Here is a 21304-nt window from a genome sequence, read left to right as displayed (position 1 = left end):
ACAGCCATATTCACATGAAAACAAACACATTGAACAATAGTTGTAGTCGATGAAATGTGCATCAAAATATGCATTATGTCAGCGCTTTAATTAGGTAAGAGTAATATTGTATGTCGCATGTTCCAGAACATAGGAAACAAACACTGTAGTTCTACACTTGAACTAATGGCTTTTATTGCCAAATATGGATGTTCCCTTTGTACGAAGGAGCTGTCTGACACACCCATCTCCATCTCACTAAACACAGTGGTGTCACCTCCTCTCAGGTTGGATGGATCCACTTCCAGCTGCAGGATGTGATCACGGAGACGCTTAAGCACTGTTCTACATTACCCATGCAGATGTGCACGATATGTCAGGAGCTTATCTTTGGGGCTGCGTGCTGAAAGACAATTGCTCACCTTCATCCATTCTTAAGGGTTCAACTGGAGTTTAGGAGCAGTCTTTTGTTTCCCTCTGACAGGCTTTGACATCAGCGTCTGTGGATGATTAGAAATTATGATAATAACAGATAATAACCTTTCTGTTACCTTATTCTCATTATCCCCTAAGTACGGGCATACCACATCTTGTAACTAAACAATATCCAATTATGGCAAACTAACAGCAACTATGCTGGAGGAATAGTCTAGCACAGTGGTCACCTACCTTTTCTGAGTCAAGATCACGGTCTGAGTCAAAATGCAAGCTGAGATCTACCGCTCAGATATTTTTTTAAACATTACTTAAAAAATGTAAGCCTATGCAACATGAACCTATTAAAAACAGTTATTTAGCAATGAGGTGTTTGCAGTAGGCTATAGGTCTAATACATTATCACTGCATATTGGCTATGTTTGAATTTACCTGCCAATGTTGTTCTTCTCAGACCACTTTGAATTTATATTTCAAAATTTGCGGTATATGATCACATTGATAATATATAATTTCAAGAGCTTGTAACTGTAAGGTTCTATCTTGCAAAAAGATGATTCTGAGATAATTGGGTTTAAAGTTCCAAACCCTCATTGGTTTGAATTAGTGTCAGCAATATTGTATTATTTTTAACTTTATGAATTGGGAATTTAGATGAATAGATATGTAGAGAACATTGAATAGAACACAGCTATGTCAACAACTACATTTGGACAAGCTCTCAAAATGTTGTTGTATTACTTGTGAGGAACAGCTTAGTGAGCATAAACATGAGCTTTTTTGTTTTTATTTTACTGGACTGATGGTCTGCATCTGATGGTCTGTCGGAGGGGAGGGAGCAGCGGAGAGGCTGCCTCTCACCGTCCCACCGCTGAGATTGACCAAAAAAGCTCGCAGTCTTCCAGCTCATGGCAAAACTTTAGTCACACTGCATTATTTCTGCCTAATGCACCAATTCATGTTGTTACTCCTATGACCAGAGAAAGTGAATTATTCCTCAATATTAAAAAAGACACAAGCCGTTAATTAATAATAACAACGCAAGCTTATCGATACAATTTGCTACTCATTCATTGTAGCTGCAATGCTAATTGTAGCGTGAGTGGAAGTAGGGTTAAGCACGTTTTATCTCTTATAAAAGTGTTGACAGTGAAGTGCTGAATAACAACTTAAACACTTACTCATACAAACAGCAGCCCTTCATTGTATTTCATTGACAATTTCTCTCTAGTAACGGTTTTGAAAGTTCGGAAATTTCACAGTAGCAACTTTGCTGTGCACTCGAGGAAACTGCAGACACAGTGATCTGAGCTATCTGATTGGCCAGTAGTAGGCCTATAGGTGCACTTGATTTGCTCTCTGGGCATGCCGGATGGGCAGAGTTTTACCTTCAGACACATTAAATGGTTAAAAATGGGAACACTTTGACTTCCTGGCGCTAGGGCTGCTGAATCAACTGGGAAACGGGGAAAAATGTGAAATGTGAAAAAGGAACATAAGCCTTTATCATTGTTTTTGTTTTACATAAATGTTTGATGATTGACTAGGAATGAATTGGAGATCGACCAGTTGGTGACAACTGGTCTAGCATTTTAATATGCAGTACGGTCAGTCATCTCATCTTAAGGTGAAATACAGAAGAGTCAGACACTGCGCTGAAATACAGGTAGGTATAGCCGTTCAGGGTGGGATATCTTCCATCTTTTTCTTTGTCAGCGCTTCAACAGTGAAGCCTCTCTTGGGACCCAGATGTAGAGCGGCAGGGAGCTATAGCACTTTTTTAAAGAGCAGGGGCCGGTCCTGCCAGCATTATCATCCATAATAGCATTCTGCCACAGTTCAACAGCCACAAAGACAGTTGCTATCAATTGGCTAGGCCCTGATCGACAGTACCCCAGATACCCCCGGTGACCATATCTACCACAGACACGGATCCACCAGCTGTCAATCCCTGTCACTCAGATGCATTTAATTGGGAGAGCAAAATGGTAATAACAGTGAGCCAAGAGTGAGGTCTTATTTTGGGTATTTATTTACTAAAACAGTGGTCTGGGAGGATAAAATGCCTCCAATAGAGATCGTCCAAATACAATCCCACACAAACAGAAGCTTTTATTTTCCCATAACTCGTTACAATATTTGTGTAGGGAAGTTGTGAATTTTGTAGGATTAACAACCCCAAGTGACAACTCAACAACCCACACTGACTCTAAAGTAGAGTAAGATGTTGTTGTTGGGGAGAATGTTTAGTGTAGGTCCTAGTCTGCAGGGTGTATGTCTGGCCGGAAGTACATAGTGTGATATCTAAAACAGTCTCCTTAACAGATGGCCCAAACGGAGCTCTCTGCCATCTTCTGGTCTGCGGGCCGAGTGCGTCTCGACCATCGCCAGGAGCAGCAGCCAGTGCGTTTGTGTGTCAGAATCCCAGCTCTCTTTGCCGGCTGTGAGGAGGCTTCAGTCAGCCAACCAAGCTGTTGAGTGGCACCCTGTGGTGTGGGACTTGGGCCCCAGTCCTGTGAATCATGTTGTCTCAAGTGGTGGAGTGTGTGATGACATCAGGTATCCTACTTATCCCAACTCTCCTCCCAAATGGTCTGTAACTATCACTGTTCTAGGAGACAGTGACCCAGGCCATGTAGTGGTGTACAAAGATGTGGAATCCTCCACTTAATAGTGATGTCTGAATGACTCGTTCTTAACCATAAATGCTGCGAGGCTTTCATTCCATATATTTCTCCCAGTTAAGCTGTTTTGCCATGATTATTTGGAATTGGAATTCAGTTGGAACTGCTACCCATTTATGGCAGCAGAATGTAAGGGAGGTCCATATCCAAACCTAGGTATTCTTTTGGATTGCTTCAGGAGTTTCATCTTTGTGTTTAGTGGCCGACTTGTTCAGGATTCAGAGAAAGTGGAATGTTGAGGGTCCAAAATTGATATTTTGGAGAAAACTCATGGTGGAGACAATGATGAAAATTTCTGCTAAAGGATATTCTCTCATTTAGTCCACCGCTGTGATCTCAATTTAGGGACACTTATCTATTTACAATAGCCCAGCGTACTGTATCATTCAGAGCTCATCCAGACCAGGTGTAATAGCATGTATTTGGGGCCATTCTAATTAAGTGACACCCGTGCCCAGGAAGCCGATGTTTGGAGGATATATTGGTTCGTCGAGGGCCGGCAATCCATGCCAATATATCCTCCAAACACTGGCTTCAAGGGCATTATCACTTTTATGCAAAATATATTTTCAATAATAAAACTTTTTTTTCCCCCAAATTTTGTGGTGTCCAATTGTTAGTAATTACTATCTTGTCTCATTGCTACAATTCCCATACGGGCTAAGGAGAGACAAAGGTCGAAAGCTATGCGTCCTCCAAAACACAACCCAACCAAGCCGCATTGCATCCAACCCGATAGCCAGCCGCACCAATGTGTCAGAGGAAATACCGTGCACCCAGCTATCTTGGTTAGCGTGCACTGCACCCAGCCTGCCACAGGAGTCGGTGGTGCACGATGAGACAAGGATATCCCTACCGGCCAAACCCTCCCTAACCCAGACGACGCTAGGCCAACTGTGCCAGTCACGGCCAGCTGCGACAGAGCCTGGGCGCGAACCCAGAGTCTCTGGTGGCACAGCTAGCACTCCAGTGCCCTAGACCACTGCGCTACCCGGGAGGCCCTAATAAAATGTATTTTAATCAATTTATTCATACTATTTCATCCTTCCACAAGATATAGTCCCGAAACAAATCTAGTGTTGCTTCCCAAGCCAGCTGGTTGTTCTTTTTATTGGTTCGGTTCCCAGAGACGTGACCCAGTTGTTCAGTCTTTTTGTTCTGTATCTATGGACGCAACCCAGTCGTTCGTTCTAAATGTTCCATTGCCATACCAGCTGGCAACGTTTCTACCCCTTGTTGCTAGCTAGCCAACTATGGCTAACTTACCATCAAGTCAAACAGACAGAATAACAACAGTAGCTGCATTTGCATTTGTTTAAGGTGTTTTCTAGTGACATTTATTTGGATACATCCATAACAATGAGCTAATGAGGCACGTTATCGCCTGGCATAGAAAATGTGCTCTCTCGTCAGGACACTGTTGTTCATAGGAGCTAGCCAACAACACAGCTAACACAACTTCAAACTGAAGCTGGAAAGACTACAAACTAGTTGAACTTCATTTAGTTTGACCTTTTTTCAATTTACATTTCTTTGTATATATCCATAAAATTTATGCCAGCTGATTCATGATTTTGACTGGCTGAGAAACGCTGCCTGCCTCTCTCTCGTCCCGACGTCCGAATCCTATACGTTCATTACTATGGGACAGTTGGAGATCGCATTTGAATATTGAAACAATGTTTCAAATGTCGGAGAGACATACAGTAAGGTTTATACAATTCTTCGCTGTTAAAAACTAAATGTTAGTCTAAAAGAAATGTGAGATAATGTCTAGATGCTTTTCATAGATGAGACAGTGGATTGCGCAGTCAGATGAAACCATAGTAAATAGCCATTTTAACGACATAGATTTAGCTAGTGTTACTGTAACTTGTGGAATAGACACCGGCTGTAATGTGGTTTTAACCAATCAGCATTCAAGATTAGTCCCACCCGTTGTATAATGCTCATGAATCCCTGGTGGTGTTTGACTGTTGATCAGTCATCTTCCAGGCCAGGTAGTGAATGTCATTTCCATGGTGTTGAGTTATGTTCATGACTAACTGGTTTATTTATGACTGTTTTCCTCCTAAACTTTCTCTTTCCTAGGGTCAGGAACAGGAGGTCTTTCTGTCTAAGTTATTTTGATGTGTCACTCCTGATTATGAAATAAGGTCATAACAAAAGATACTGTTTGGAAATGTCTTACCAAATATTGCGTATAATTGTAATGTAATGTCTTTATATTCAATGACACAGAACTGGTTTCAGTGTAATGCTCTGGTACTTCTTACCTTTAATGGGATCAGTTAAACACAACATGATTACTATGCACCCATCCCGTTAGCGGGATCATTTTTGTCAACCACCGCCGAATTGAAAAGCGCCAAATTCAAATTAAATTACAAAAAATATTGAATTTTCATGAAATCACAAGTGCAATATAGCAAAACACAGTTTAGCTTGTTGTTAATCCTCCTGACCTGTCAGATTTCAATAAAGCTTTTCGGCGAAAGCATACCAAGCGTTTATGTAAGGACATCTCTCTCAGTAGACAAAATATTACAAATAGCTAGCAGCCAAGTAGTTTGGTCACGAAAGTCAGAAAAGCAATAAATTAAATCGCTTACCTTTGATGATCTTTGGATGTTTGCACTCACGAGACTCCCAGTTACACAATAAATGTTCCTTTTGTTCCATAAAGATTATTTTTATATCCAAAATACCTCCATTTGGTTGGCGCGTTATGTTCAGAATCCACAGGCTCGAGCGGTCACGACATCGCAGACGGAAATTCCAAATAGTATCCGTAATGTTCGTAGAAACATTTCAAACGTTTTTTATATTCAATCCTCAGGTTGTTTTACAATATATAATCGATAATATATCAACCGGGAATGTAGCTTCTTCAATAGGAGAGAGAGAGAAAATGGCTGCTCCAAGCTGTTGCGCATACAAAACGCTGCTGGCACCCAGCCGTACAATCTCACGATGTGATCTTTCTCACTAATATTTCAAAATAAAAGCCTAAAAATATGTCTAAAGACTGTTCACACCATGGGGAGGACATAGGAAAATTAATCTGGTTGGTATCCCTTTAAATGGAGCGAAGGCAGGTTATGGAACATGGAGCTTTCAAAATAGAGGCCACTTCCTGGTTGTATTTTCCTCAGGTTTTCGCCTACAATATCAGTTATGTTATACTCACAGACAATATTTTGACAGTTTTGGAAACTTTAGAGTGTTTTCTATCCTAATCCGACAATTATATGCATATTCTAGATTCTGGGCCTGAGAAATAGGTAGTTTAATTTGGGTACGTTTTCCATCCAAACATCAAAATACTGCACCCTACACTCAAGAGGTTAAGAGACATGTCCTTTTAGCCAGTCTCTTTTGTCCTTTAAGACGTGAGATGGGTTTCAGTTTTCAAATAAACAGACTTTTTTGCAGACTCCATTAGATGTCTATATTTGATGGGGACATTAAATAATGTCCTCAGAACCTTATCTCCCAAACAGATAAAGTTATGTATTTATCCATTTCAGGTTTACCCTTCTTGTTAAAAAAGTTGTCAATGTGCTATTCTTCCACTTTTTTCATTGATTGTCTTGGAACTGGAAATAATTATTTCTTTCTAATATAACCAACGCTGGGTGGTTAAAGGGAATTTCTCCTTGTAAAAAAGTTCAAAACTCAGACAAAAATCCCGAAAATCCCAAGAGGTCTGGGTAAAATGTTTTGCTTTTATTTAAAGAAAAATACATTCTGCTTCAGTCTTTTATTTCTGTTATTTTGCATCATAGTATTGTGTCTTTTGGTAGATGAACATGTACACATTGAATCAGTCATGATTTAGAGGATAGCATACACATTGAATTTAAATTAAATGTGGTTTGGCTCAGTTATCTGCTTTGACATAATTTTGCTGCCCTGCTTTGACATAATGACCAATTATCTGTATAGTTATAAAATATCATATTACATTGTATTGTATTCATAGTAACTATGCATGCCATTTTAGATGCATTACTTCGTATGGTAGATAAATCATATCATAGTGTTGAAAACTGCTAGAAGAGTACCTTTATCATCAATTTACTCCTCTCCTTCATGTTTAACCATCTGTTGGTAATGTGTTCACAGGTGTGTCACAGTTTTATTAGTGCATGCATTTGTTCAGAATGTTTTCTGTTCAGTCATTATTCACATTTTAACCCTAAAAGCACCAACACATTTTAGCTTAAAAGCACCACCAATTTTTTTACCTGAAATTGGTAATGATTGAGAGACGCTGTCTGTCAAAAATTTTTTTTGGTAACTAGTTGCTTGGCAAATTATTTTTTTGTTGTTGAAATTATGACATTTATGTTGATGCTTTGGATTAAGACCAATTTACCAAGACTGTCCTCAAAATAAATCGTGAAAAAAAGTAGACTTCATTCTGTCACAGATATCCTGAAGTAGTGTGAACAATAACAAAAATAAACTATTTGTTACTCAGCCAAATTGATAATGTGTCATTGCTTTGGTAAGTCTGTTTCCAAAGCATCTTCCAGGATTCCTTCCACACACAGTAGTAAATAGACATTCATAACTACATCTCTTTCTCTGTCTCCCATCAGGCCTTTGATTAGCATATCAGACGACAACGAGGAGGCCAGGGCTAAGCACCTGTACCAACAGTGGACAGACCTGGGATTGACAGACGTCCAGCTGTCCAATTACAGCGTCCTCCTCAGCCTGCCTGGCCCCTCCTCCAGCAGAATTGTGGACCGGGCCAGCCACGAGTGTTACCTGCCCAGCGGGGCTCAGTGTGACCCCAGGAACCACAACAACAACCCCACGGCAGACCAACACTTCTCCTACGCTGCCTACTCTGCCACGGGCAGTCTAGAGGTACAGCACACTCACCCTGTCTCATTCTCTGCATGGACAGCAGAATGCACTAACCCCAGGCTGGTTAATGTTATGTTCCCCAGTCATCTCCTGTTTCTCTACCTCCAACTATTGTCACCATATGTGTGTGTGATTTTCCTGACTTGAATGGTAGTAGCAGCCCTGCCCTCTACCTGGCTGGCTCCAGTTAGCTTTGTTTCGCATCCCTGCTTCTCCCTCACAGCGGTGATCACCCAAAAGGTCACAGAGAAAGGTCAAGACGTAAATGTTAAAGTTGGTTCCCAGTTCAGGTATATCAACATCACAGTCCAATTTTATGAGTCACAATAAACATCCCCTCCCTGCAGGAATATGAGAGCACTGCTGGCTACAGTCAGTATATTTACAAGACACAGGCGCAAATGCATCCTTGAGATTGAAGGTTAATCCAAGTCATTATGCAAGTCTGTCCACACACTTGCAGACATAAGACATATAGCAGGGCTATTTTTAGAGATTATGCTTTCTGTCTCCAGGGGAACACAGAGAGAGAGAGTGTCTGAAGGAAATGGCTGTTATCCCCTTGAGGGCTGAGTGGGCTAAAGGTACAGGAGAACAGTTGGAGAATACTAAGTCTGAATGCAAAGTATACTCCAAGCCTAGTCCTCTGCATCTGTATCCCCAAAACAGGAGTCAAAGCCATCCATCACAGGCCTGGATCCATGCACTGTTCAGTGTGCTGCCTTGAATTAAATGGCATTTGCAATATCTAAACGTCAGTTTAGAAAAACAAATATTGCTGGTTTGATGGATGAAAGGCCTGGGGACTCCATAGTAATGTGCTGGGCTGAGTCTCCATGGGATCTGTCATCTCTGAGCCTGTCGCTGTGACGGAGGGGTCAGTGAGCAATTCTCATTAGTCCACTCCCCATTCAAATCAAAATCAAATCAAATCAAATCAAATCAAATCAAATCAAATCAAATCAAATTTATTTATATAGCCCTTCGTACATCAGCTGATATCTCAAAGTGCTGTACAGAAACCCAGCCTAAAACCCCAAACAGCAAACAATGCAGGTGTAAAAGCACGGTGGCTAGGAAAAACTCCCTAGAAAGGCCAAAACCTAGGAAGAAACCTAGAGAGGAACCGGGCTATGTGGGGTGGCCAGTCCTCTTCTGGCTGTGCCGGGTAGAGATTATAACAGAACATGACCAAGATGTTCAAATGTTCATAAATGACCAGCATGGTCAAATAATAATAAGGCAGAACAGTTGAAACTGGAGCAGCAGCACAGTCATTCTCCCCATTCTCAGGATCACAGAGAGAGAGAGAGAGTAAAGAATTCACCCCCTCTTGCAGGGAAAACATACTGACAGTTGTAACCTAATTGAACATATATAAAATATGCAAGCATTAAAAGCCCACCTTAACACAAGCCAGCCATCAGAGGATGTATGGAGAGAAATAGAAGTTCAAGTGGCAATGGAGATCAAATTCACTGCGCAGCTATACATTTTTAAAGAGCGGACATTAGGAAGTTAATCTCAAAGATCATGCTGTTCCACACTCAGTCTTTCACTAATGGCATAGAAATATATTCTGTTTCAGGAGTTTGTGGGGTTCATTTGCTAAAAGTCCTATTTAAAGCTGGGCAGTGACTATCATTATCTTTCTCTCATACAGAGAAAATATGTACTTCTCTCTTTATCTTAGTCATCCAACTGTACTTTACTGCCTTGTCAAATCATCTCCAACTTTACAATGAAAATGACTCTGGAACAATATAGTGAAGGAAGGTAGGCTGGAAGAAAACAACATCATCAACAACAACAACAGCATTGTAAGGAACGCTGCAGAAGAAAAGCGGGCACGGGGAGTTGACATTTAATTTGGAACGGACATGCAACACGACAGGAACAGTGTCAGAACTGGGAAATACAAAGACAGACTACAATCAATGCAGCAGTGGGAACAGAGCTGGGGAACTGACAAATATTGGGAGGTAATAAACAGGTGATTGGGTCCAAGTGAGTTCAATATCGCTGATGCGCGTGACGAGGGAAGGCAGGTGTGCGTAATGATGGTGGCAGGAGTGCGTAATACAGGGCAGCCTGGCGTCCTCAAGCGCCAGGGGGGAAGATCGGAAGCAGGCGTGACAAACATGGGAGTATAACAAGACCATTTTAGCTTGGTAGAGCTGTACATCCTCAGTGGTCAGACGGGGATCCTCCTCAGGGTAATCAGGCTCTGTTTGAAGAATTAATTATAATTGTTTGAGCCATGCAACACATCAATAAACTACAGTGCATTCGGAAAGTATTCAGACCCCTTGACTTTTTCAAAATGTTGCTACGTTACAGGCTTATTCTAAAATTGATTTTTTATTTCCCCCCTCATCAATCTACACACAATACCCCACAATGACAAAGCATAAACATGTTTTTAGACAACAAAAACATAAATATCCCTTTTAGGTGCCTTTTGGGAAGCTCCAAGCGGGCTTTTGTGTGCCTTTTACTGAGGAGTGGCTTCTTCCATTTACTGAAGAGTGGCTTCCATTTGGCCACTCTACCATAAAGGCCTGGTTGGTAGAGTGCTACAGAAATGGTTGTCCTTTTGGAAGGTTCTCCCATCTCCACAGAGGAACTCTGGACCTCTGTCAGAGTGACCATCGGGTTCTTGGTCACCTCCCTGACCAAGTCCCTTCTCCCCTGATTACTCAGTTGGGCCAGGTGGCCAGCTCAAGATAGAGTCTTAGTGGTTCCAAACTTCTTCCATTTAATAATGATGGAGACCACCATGTTCTTGAGGACCTTCAATGCTGCAAATCCTTGTCTCTGAGCTCAATTCCTTTGACCTCATGGCTTGGTTTTTGCTCTGACATGCACTGTCAACTGTGGGACCTCATATAGACCGGTGTGTGCCTTTCCGAATCATGCCCAATCAATTGAATTTACCACAGGTGGACTCCAATCAAGTTGTAGAAACATCTCATGGAAACAGGATGCACCTGAGCTCAATTTTAAGTCTCATAGCAAAGGGTCTGAATACTTATGTAAATAAGGTATCATAAAAATGACGTACATTCAGACTTTCTTTATATCACTATCTTTCATCTCACTGTCTCTTTTTAGTGGTCATTTCCATTGATTTGAGATTTGCTCAGAAGGAAATAGTATGACAGTACCTATTTAAAAATGTATGCATGGCCTTGCCGCATTACACTTTCTGTAAGTCATCTTGTGTTAATATTTGATAGCAAGGAAATCTAATTTCATATAGACAATTCAGCCATTGTTTCTGTCAAGCTGGCTCTGGAGAACTGCAGTGTTTTAAATCTGAGTGAGGAGCAGCCAGAGCAGAGCAGGGTAGAGAAAAGAAGGCATACTGCCTCTTCTGGCTCTGATTGTTAACTCCAAATAATAGCTTTTTAAATACATGAGCCTGTGCCAGGATGTCTCCTGCTGGACCCAGACCAAACAAAGACATCCAACAAGGGGAATAGATATTCTTACTAATTCAGCAGTACCTCTCTGGACCAGTGGTGTATGAGTACCCCTTCCAGTCTCCCTGTCCACCCCCATCTAAGCCTCAACAGAGTGCCTTATGAATTTTTACTATACCAAGCTCATATACTGGGACATGCTGATCAATGCAGTGTGTGTTTGTGGAGGTGGGTGATTTTTAGTAAACAATCCCAGTGTTTATCATGTTTGTAATGATCTACTGTTGCATGTGATGCATGGCTCTCATTCTGGTATGATTATGTTACAGTAGATGTGTTCAATTTACATTTCATTGAGAGGGAATTTAATTTGCTCCTCATTCAAGCAGGACATGTTGCCACCCTCTCTGTCTGAGGCATAATAACAGCCCCTGATTGAGGTGGCAATTTAACTCCTCAACATGATAATAGTTCATTATTGGGGGATTTTTTCTACTTTCAATCAGGCTGATGGAAAAACAAACATTGCCTCCCTCATCCACCACATAGGCCAGATGAATAGTGAACGGGGAAGAATTCATCTGGTGTACAGAAGAAATACGCTCAGTGCGGCAAGCAACATTGTTAATTTCATTACCTCTGGAAAGAAAAAAGAGAATCTCAGTCAGACTAGAAATCTCTCTGTATTTCAATTTGGTTTCTGTTCCGTGGAGTTTAACGGAGCGCTTTTATGATGCAAATGCTGACAAGGATGATAAATCTCCCACTCCCCTGTTCTCCTCATGCAAACGAGATGTACTCTGCTTACCGGCATCGCATTTCATTTGCCCCCAGGCCACATGAAAAATGAATTGGGCCCAGGTAATGCAGCAGGAGAGTCCCACTCAGAAATAGCATCGCTGCTGTGACTCCTCGCTCAACTCCACAACTTTTCTTTAACTTTCAGTCTGGCTCCTCCAGCACACAGACAGACGTTCATTAGTCATTATTGTGCCTTCCAAACCCCGCCACAGGTGTGATTGTGGATGCCATTTGCAAAATGTTTGCACTTATTATTTCCGATTCAGTTGCCATTCATCATTTTTGCCTTTTGTACCAATGGTTTAAAAGTAGTCTGATATTTATTTTCTCCTTTCTCCATTTAAGGCGGTAGTAGTGGATGTGCAGTATGGAGGTTTGGAGGACATGAGAAGAGCCAGATCTACAATGAATGTCACTAACCAGATTGCACTATTAAAACTGGGACAAGCACCTTTACTTTACAAGGTAAGAATCAAAGGTTGGGCGTCCATCAAATTTAATTTTCGATCAATATCTAACAATTTAAGATACAGGGTGTAACATTCAGAGTCAGGCTGGTTGCTATGTGTTGTGTTGACCCCCAGGGTGATGTCAGTTAGCCTGACGACTCATACTGAATTTAATGCCCCTGCTTTATCTATCACTGCGTGGAGAAGAAATGATAGTAGGCATGGCGCTTGGCTGGAGCGATGTGGTTGGGTAGCCTGGATAGATGTCAGTGGTCTGAGCAAAAGGATAGTAATATAGCATCTCATAGGATGTTTGCTCGAAAACGGCACTCTACTCCACAAAAAAAACATTCAAATATACCAAACAGTTAAAGCAAATGTAATTAAACCTAAAGTCATATTCAATCATGTAAAATGCATTAAATTGGCTAGAATGGAATGACTGGTACTAACTAGTTTGTGTGCATCATTATGGCTTATTACTTTTAAATAGACCAAATGTAGATTAATGTTCCTGAGCCCTTTGTGATGAAGCCTGTTTAATCTGTGAAGGTGACTTCTGAAGAACTGCTGACTGTGGGGTACAGAAGCTTAACTGTTGTTAATTTTGCATCTCTGTCTTACTACAGTACATGCTAACCACATGTCTATATGTGTATGTGAGTGTGTGTGTACAGTATACTTGCAAAATATTCAAATACTGTGATCATGTAGTCCCTCCCACCAAAAAACAACTAAACTAAAAACTGTAACGGCCGTTGGTGGAAGAAGGTGAGGACCAAAGCGCAGCGCGTGTTCTTCATTTATTAAATAGAACTGAACACTAAATACAAAAGTTTTTTAAAAAGAACAACCGAAACAGCTCCGTCAGGTACAAAACAGAAAGCAACTACCCACAAAACCCATGTGGGCAAGAGCTACCTTAGTATGGTTCTCAATCAGAGACAACGATAGACAGCTGTCCCTGATTGAGAACCATACCTGGCCAAAAACAAAGAAATACAAAAACATAGAAAAAGGAAAATAGAATGCCCACCCTAGTCACGTGACAAAAACTAAACTAAAACAGACCAGTTACCTTTTCATCTCTTGTCCACAACTCAATGACTCATTAATGTTGATTGCACTAGTGCAGTTCCTTTGATTGGGAGGAAATACAGGCTGGGAGCTCACGTACAATCACACTAATTATAATGGATAATTAAGTGAAAAGGTGTGTTTAGACTTCAGATCAAAACTGAGTATTATCAACATTCTTTCATCTATCTACCCATGTCACTGGTTGGTCATTCAAACAGTACTGCCGCAAATCAAATCAAATCAAATTGTATTTGTCACACATACACATAGTTAGCAGATGTTAATGCGAGTGTAGCGAAATGCTTGTGCTTCTAGTTCCGACAATGCAGTAATAACCAACAAGTAATCTAACTAACAATTCCAAAACTACTGTCTTATACACACAAGTGTAAGGGGATAAAGAATATGCACATAAAGATATATGAATGAGTGATGGTACAGAACGGCATAGGCAAGATACAGTAGATGGTATCGAGTACAGTATATACATATGAGATGAGTATGTAAACAAAGTGGCATAGTTAAAGTGGCTAGTGATACATGTATTACATAAAGATGCAGTAGGTGATATAGAGTACAGTATATATGTATACATATGAGATGAATAATGTAGGGTATGTAAACATTATATTAGGTAGCATTGTTTAAAGTGGCTAGTGATATATTTTACATCATTTCCCATCAATTCCCATTATTAAAGTGGCTGGAGTTGAGTCAGTGTGTTGGCAGCAGCCACTCAATGTTAGTGGTGGCTGTGTAACAGTCTGATGGCCTTGAGATAGAATTCTTTTTTTCAGTCTCTCGGTCCCAGCTTTGATGCACCTGTACTGACCTCGCCTTCTGGATGATAGCGGGGTGAACAGGCAGTGGCTCAGGTGGTTGTTGTCCTTGATGATCTTTATGGCCTTCCTGTAACATCGGGTGGTGTAGGTGTCCTGGAGGGCAGGTAGTTTGCCCCCTGGTGATACATTGTGCAGACCTCACTACCCTCTGGAGAGCCTTACGGTTGTGGGCGGAGCAGTTGCCATACCAGGCGGTGATACAGCCCGCCAGGATGCTCTCGATTGTGCATCTGTAGAAGTTTGTGAGTGCTTTTGGTGACAAGCCGAATTTCTTCAGCCTCCTGAGTGCTGCTGCGCCTTCTTCACGATGCTGTCTGTGCGGGTGGACCAATTCAGTTTGTCTGTGATGTGTATGCCTGAGGAACTTAAAACTTGCTACCCTCTCCACTACTGTTCCATCGATGTGGATAGGGGGGTGTTCCCTCTGCTGTTTCCTGAATTCCACAATCATCTCCTTAGTTTTGTTGACGTTGAGTGTGAGGTTATTTTCCTGACACCACACTCCGAGGGCCCTCACCTCCTCCCTGTAGGCCGTCTCGTCGTTGTTGGTAATCAAGCCTACCACTGTTGTGTCGTCCGCAAACTTGATGATTGAGTTGGAGGCGTGCGTGGCCACGCAGTCGTGGGTGAACAGGGAGTACAGGAGAGGGCTCAGAATGCACCCTTGTGGGGCCCCAGTGTTGAGGATCAGCGGGGTGGAGATGTTGTTGCCTACCCTCACCACCTGGAGGCAGCCCGTCAGGAAGTCCAGCACCCAGTTGCACAGGGCGGGGTCGAGACCCAGGGTCTCGAGCTTGATGCCGAGCTTGGAGGGTACTATGGTTTTAAATGCCGAGCTGTAGTCTCACATAGGTATTCCTCTTGTCCAGATGGGTTAGGGCAGTGTGCAGTGTGGTTGAGATTGCATTGTCTGTCGACCTACTTGGGCGGTATGCAAATTGGAGTGGGTCTAGGGTGTCAGGTAGGGTGGAGGTGATATGGTCCTTGACTAGTCTCTCAAAGAACTTCATGATGACGGAAGTGAGTGCTACGGGGCGGTATTCGTTTAGCTCAGTTACCTTAGCATTCTTGGGAACAGGAACAATGGTGGCCCTTTTGAAGCATGTGGGAACAGCAGACTGGGATAGGGATTGATTGAATATGTCCGTAAACACACCAGCCAGCTGGTCTGCGCATGCTCTGAGGGCGCGGCTGGGGATGCTGTCTGGGCCTGCAGCCTTGCGAGGGTTAACACGTTTAAATGTTTTACTCACCTCGGCTGCAGTGAAGGAGAGGCCGCAAGTTTCGGTTGCAGGCCGTGTCATTGGCACTGTATTGTCCTCAAAGCGGGCAAAAAAGTTATTTCGTCTGCCTGGGAGCAAGACATCCTGGTCCGTGACGGGGCTGGTTTTCAGGTGTTTTGACAGAGAGTTCTGTGTTTTATTTGTGTCTCAGTGTCTTTCATCTATTACAATGATAATTTGTATCTCTCTATTTTTACCTAAGATGGATGTTTAGTATTTGACTGCTCCACGGACATGTAGGAATTCTCAAAGAGACTGTGAATAGAGTTGAACCACATCCAATAACCGAGCCATGCCAATGTCAGTCCAATGTCAGTCCAATGTCAGTCCAATGTCAGTCCAATGTCAGGTTGATGGTTTACTGATAATGACACATTATTCATTACGATTAATGCAATGGAAGGTTTCCTTTTTGTATGTTTTATTTTTGACAATGCTTTGAATTCAGAGAAAGTAGCCTAGTGATCAATTGTAGCTTTAAGTACAATATTTATTGCACCAGCAGGTCCGTTTTATTAAATGTTTTTACTCTTTAAAAAAAGATGAACCATAAACGTACTGCATATTTTTTTAATCACTTGAGTTACCTTGTTTCAGGACTGATGGTAGCCTGTTTGTTCTGTGTTACCTTGTTATTGTTGTTGTGGTATTCCGTCTGGAAAACAAATGCCACAATATTTACTTTGCACAATGGACTATTTTGAGAGAAAAGTAGCAGGATCGGTAAATGGGGTCCACATTGTGACCTTAAATTTGAGCGCTTAGTTTACTGATGCATTTGGAGGATATTCTCACAATCTCATTGCTCTGTAATCAACCAAAATGAACTGTGTCTGCTTTGTTTAATGTTTGGGTGTTACTAGGAGATTAAGAATAAGCATCTCATCATATCCAGCACTGTGAAAGTGTTTACCCTTTTCGCCTCTCTGAGCAGCCCATTTGCATCGAGAACCTTGATTTCATCTGTTTTTCTCCAGATGCAACATCATTTAGAGTGCTGTATCTTTGTTTACCTAACATGCCCCCAATTTTTGGTGCTCTCCACTCAAAACATCACACATGTTGGTGTCGTTATTGATTTTCACAGACTAGTTACAACCTCATTGATAAATGTGACCAACCGCCTTGATTCGGTCTTATGTAGCAAAATCTGAAATTGTGTTTTTTACATTGGATAAAAGCAGAGACACAGAGCTACAAAATGATATATCATATACTGTATTTGAGGAACAATGAGAAAGTCATTCTGCTTTGAAAGTTGACAAACTTGTAACCTCACTTTTGAGAAAATGGACTTTGAATTGTTTTGTTACCTACTGGAGAGCTCTTCTTTGTCTACACCCATTCAGCATCGTTCACACCCTCTTAAGCTTTAGCTCCACCAATCTCTTTATGGGTTGAGCCAAGCATTCTGTCCTAACAACAGCAGTCAAGCACCCAAGCTAACTGGCTAACTGTTGTCGCAGTGATATTCTATTAAAGTGGACACTTGCATAGCGGAGTCTTTTGCTAAGACATGTAGCTAGCTAGCTTGCTAAACAATGAACCATAATCACAACTCAGGACGTTAGTACCCTGCATAAATCTGCAGGTACCTAACCAACCAGGTTCAATGTTAGCTAGATAACATTAGGCTATTACAAGCAAAGCAAATGGCTCTGAGATTCGAATAATAAGATCATACACATAACGCTCGCTAGCGGGCCGGCCGGCCAGCTAACGTTAGCTGGCTAGCTAACAGTTCACTTTAACTTGAAATTAAAATACTATATGTCAAAATTAGAAATGTATAATATCTGAAAATGTAGCTAGTTTGACTTATTTGAGGTGTTTTCAATCTGAGATGCTGTGGCTGGGCTAATAGCTTCCTGATCAGTACCTAGCCACTCATTGTGTTATCCTCTAACTGTGAGCTAGGACTGTTGCCTTTGTGATATACACAGTATAGTGGATATTATGTACATCTAATTTCAGGAAGCTATGGCAATGTAATTTATTTATAGTTTTCTACACACATGTATATATAAAAATGGAAATAACTTATTTACATAAGTATTCAGACCCTTTGATATAAGACTCGAAATTGAGCTCAGGTGCATTCTGTTTCCATTGATCATCCATGAGATGTTTCTACAACTTGATTGGACTCCATCTGTGGCAAATTCAATTGATTGGACATGATTTGGAAAGGCACACACCTGTCTATATAAGGTCCCACAGTTGACAGTGCATGTCAGAGCAAAAACCAAAGCATGAGATTGAAGGAATTGTTTGTAGTGCTCTGAGACAGGATTGTGTTGAGACACACACCTGGGGAAGGGTACCAAAGATTTCTACAACATTGAAGGTCCCCAAGAACACACTGGCCTCCATTATTCTTACACGGAAAAAGCTTAGAACCACCAAGACTTCCTAGAGCTGGCCGCCTGGCCAAACTGAGCAATTGGGGACGAAGTGCCTTGGTCAGGGAGATGACCAAGAACTTTACATTACATTTAAGTCATTTAGCAGACGCTCTTATCAAGAGCGACTTACAAATTGGTGCATTCACCTTATGACATCCAGTGGAACAGTCACTTTACAATAGTGCATCTAAATCTTAAAGGGGGGGGGGGTATACTTATCCTATCCTAGGTATTCCTTAAAGAGGTGGGGTTTCAGGTGTCTCCGGAAGGTGGTGATTGACTCCGCTGTCCTGGCGTCGTGAGGGAGTTTGTTCCACCATTGGGGGGCCAGAGCAGCGAACAGTTTTGACTGGGCTGAGCGGGAGCTGTACTTCCTCAGTGGTAGGGAGGCGAGCAGGCCAGAGGTGGATGAACGCAGTGCCCTTGTTTGGGTGTAGGGCCTGATCAGAGCCTGGAGGTACTGAGTTGCGGTTCCCCTCACAGCTCCGTAGGCAAGCACCATGGTCTTGTAGCGGATGCGAGCTTCAACTGGAAGCCAGTGGAGAGAACGGAGGAGCGGGGTGACGTGAGAGAACTTGGGAAGGTTGAACACCAGACGGGCTGCGGCGTTCTGGATGAGTTGAAGGGGTTTAATGGCACAGGCAGGGAGCCCAGCCAACAGCGAGTTGCAGTAATCCAGACGGGAGATGACAAGTGCCTGGATTAGGACCTGCGCCGCTTCCTGTGTGAGGCAGGGTCGTACTCTGCGGATGTTGTAGAGCATGAACCTACAGGAACTGGCCACCGCCTTGATGTTGGTTGAGAACGACAGGGTGTTGTCCAGGATCACACCAAGGTTCTTAGCACTCTGGGAGGAGGACACAATGGAGTTGTCAACCGTGATGGCGAGATCATGGAACGGGCAGTCCTTCCCCGGGAGGAAGAGCAGCTCCGTCTTGCCGAGGTTCAGCTTGAGGTGGTGATCCGTCATCCACACTGATATGTCTGCCAGACATGCAGAGATGCGATTTGCCACCTGGTCATCAGAAGGGGGAAAGGAGAAGATTAGTTGTGTGTCGTCTGCATAGCAATGATAGGAGAGACCATGTGAGGTTATGACAGAGCCAAGTGACTTGGTGTATAGCGAGAATAGGAGAGGGCCTAGAACAGAGCCCTGGGGGACACCAGTGGTGAGAGCGCGTGGTGAGGAGACAGATTCTCGCCACGCCACCTGGTAGGAGCGACCTGTCAGGTAGGACGCAATCCAAGCGTGGGCCGCGCCGGAGATGCCCAACTCGGAGAGGGTGGAGAGGAGGATCTGATGGTTCACAGTATCGAAGGCAGCCGATAGATTTAGAAGGATGAGAGCAGAGGAGAGAGAGTTAGCTTTAGCAGTGCTAGCACTCTGACAGAGCTCCAGAGTTCCTCTGTTGAGATGGGAGAACCTTCCAGAAGGATAGGCATCTGGAGCACTCCACCAATCAGGCCTTTATGAGTGGCCAGACGGAAGCCACTCCTCAGTAAAAGGCACATGACAGTCCACTTGGTTTGTCAAAAGGCACCTAAAGGACTCTCAGACCATGAGAAACAAGATTCTTTGGTCTGATGAAACCAAGATTGAACTCTTTGGCCTGAATGCCAAGTGTCACATCTGTAGGAAACCTGGCACCATCCATACAGTGAAGCATGGTTGTGGCAGCATCATGATGTGGGGATGTTTTTTTGCTGTAGGGACTGGGAGACTCGTCAGGATCGAGGGAAAGATGAACGCAGAGTTGTCTGTTCACACTGCTATGCTTTATCTTGGCCAGGTCGCAGTTGCAAATGAGAACCTGTTCTCAATTAGCCTACCTGGTTAAATAAAGGTGAAATAAAATCATAAATAAACAGAGAGATCCTTGATGAAAACCTGCTCCAGAGCACTCATGACCTCAGACTGGGGCGAATGTTCACCTTCTAACAGGACAACGAACCTAAGAACACAGCCAAGACAACGCAGGAGTGGCTTCGGGATATGTCTCTGAAGGTCCTTGAGAGCCCAGACTTGAACCTGATTGAACATCTCTGGAGAGACCTAAAAAATAACTGTGCAGCAATGCTCCCCATCCAACCTGACAGAGCTTGAAAGGATCTGCAGAGAAGAATAGGAGAAACTCCCCAAATACAGGTGTGCCAAGTTTGTAGCATTATATCCAAGAAGACTCAAGGCTGTAATCCCTTCCAAAGGTGCTTCGACAAAGTTAGCAAACATTTCTGAAAACCTGTTTCTGCTTTGTCATTATGGGGTATTGTGTGTTGATTGCTTTTGAGACAAAAACAATTTAATACATTGTAGAATAACCTAACAAAATGTGGATAAAGTCCAGGTGTCTGAATACTTTCTGAATGCACTGCATGTAGACCGCCATTCGAGAGTTCCCTGACAATATAAAAGCAGCACAAAATCAGGTAAATGCCACTTCCAGTCTCTGACTGAACAGCACATAATATCGACCTTTGCATCATTTAACATCTTGTTTAAACTCTAATGATACACACAACACTTTGGCATAATTTGTTTGGGAAGGAATATTGATCTTTAACAGTGAGTGCACACCAGTGGATGCTGCTGAGGGGAGGACGGCTCATAAAAATGGCTGGAATGGAGTCAATGAAATGGTATCAAACACGTGGGTTCCTAGTGGTTGATACAATTCCATTGACTCCATTCCAGCCATTATTATCAGCCATCCTCCCCTCAGCAGCCTCCACTTGTGCACATTCAGTCCATGAGGATCAGTTTTAACAGTAGAGTACAACATGATAGCATAAAACTCAACAGGAAATATTAGAAATGTACTCTATGTTCAATTGTTTTACTAGTGTATTCACTTATGTTCGCACAGTATTTTATAACAACGGCTTAAAAATGTTCCACTTCATCATGTACTTGCAGCAATTCTTGCAGTGCTATCTTCTCAAAATCAAGTTCTATTTGGTGTTATTGCTGACTTTCATACACCACTTACAGCCTGATTGAAAAATGTATCATATTTCATTATAGGTAAAAATGTTGTTTACG

General features: G+C 42.4%; 1 protein-coding gene across 2 annotated transcripts in view; it reads left to right on the top strand.

Annotated features, from left to right (window-relative positions):
• LOC123996922 (inactive N-acetylated-alpha-linked acidic dipeptidase-like protein 2) overlaps window positions 1–21304 on the top strand; it is a 294216-nt gene that overhangs the window by 115757 nt on the left and 157155 nt on the right. For both annotated transcript variants that reach the window (XM_046300766.1, XM_046300765.1), the window contains exons 3-4: window positions 7706–7979; window positions 12551–12670. In XM_046300766.1, the coding sequence (XP_046156722.1) occupies window positions 7706–7979; window positions 12551–12670 (394 nt within the window). The remainder of the gene's footprint in view (window positions 1–7705; window positions 7980–12550; window positions 12671–21304) is intronic.

This window comes from Oncorhynchus gorbuscha, linkage group LG15, assembly GCF_021184085.1.
Source record: "Oncorhynchus gorbuscha isolate QuinsamMale2020 ecotype Even-year linkage group LG15, OgorEven_v1.0, whole genome shotgun sequence".
Taxonomy (NCBI): Eukaryota; Metazoa; Chordata; class Actinopteri; order Salmoniformes; family Salmonidae; genus Oncorhynchus; species Oncorhynchus gorbuscha.
The sequence above is the reverse complement of the archived record's forward strand: the minus strand, read 5'-3'. Positions and strand labels throughout refer to the sequence as shown.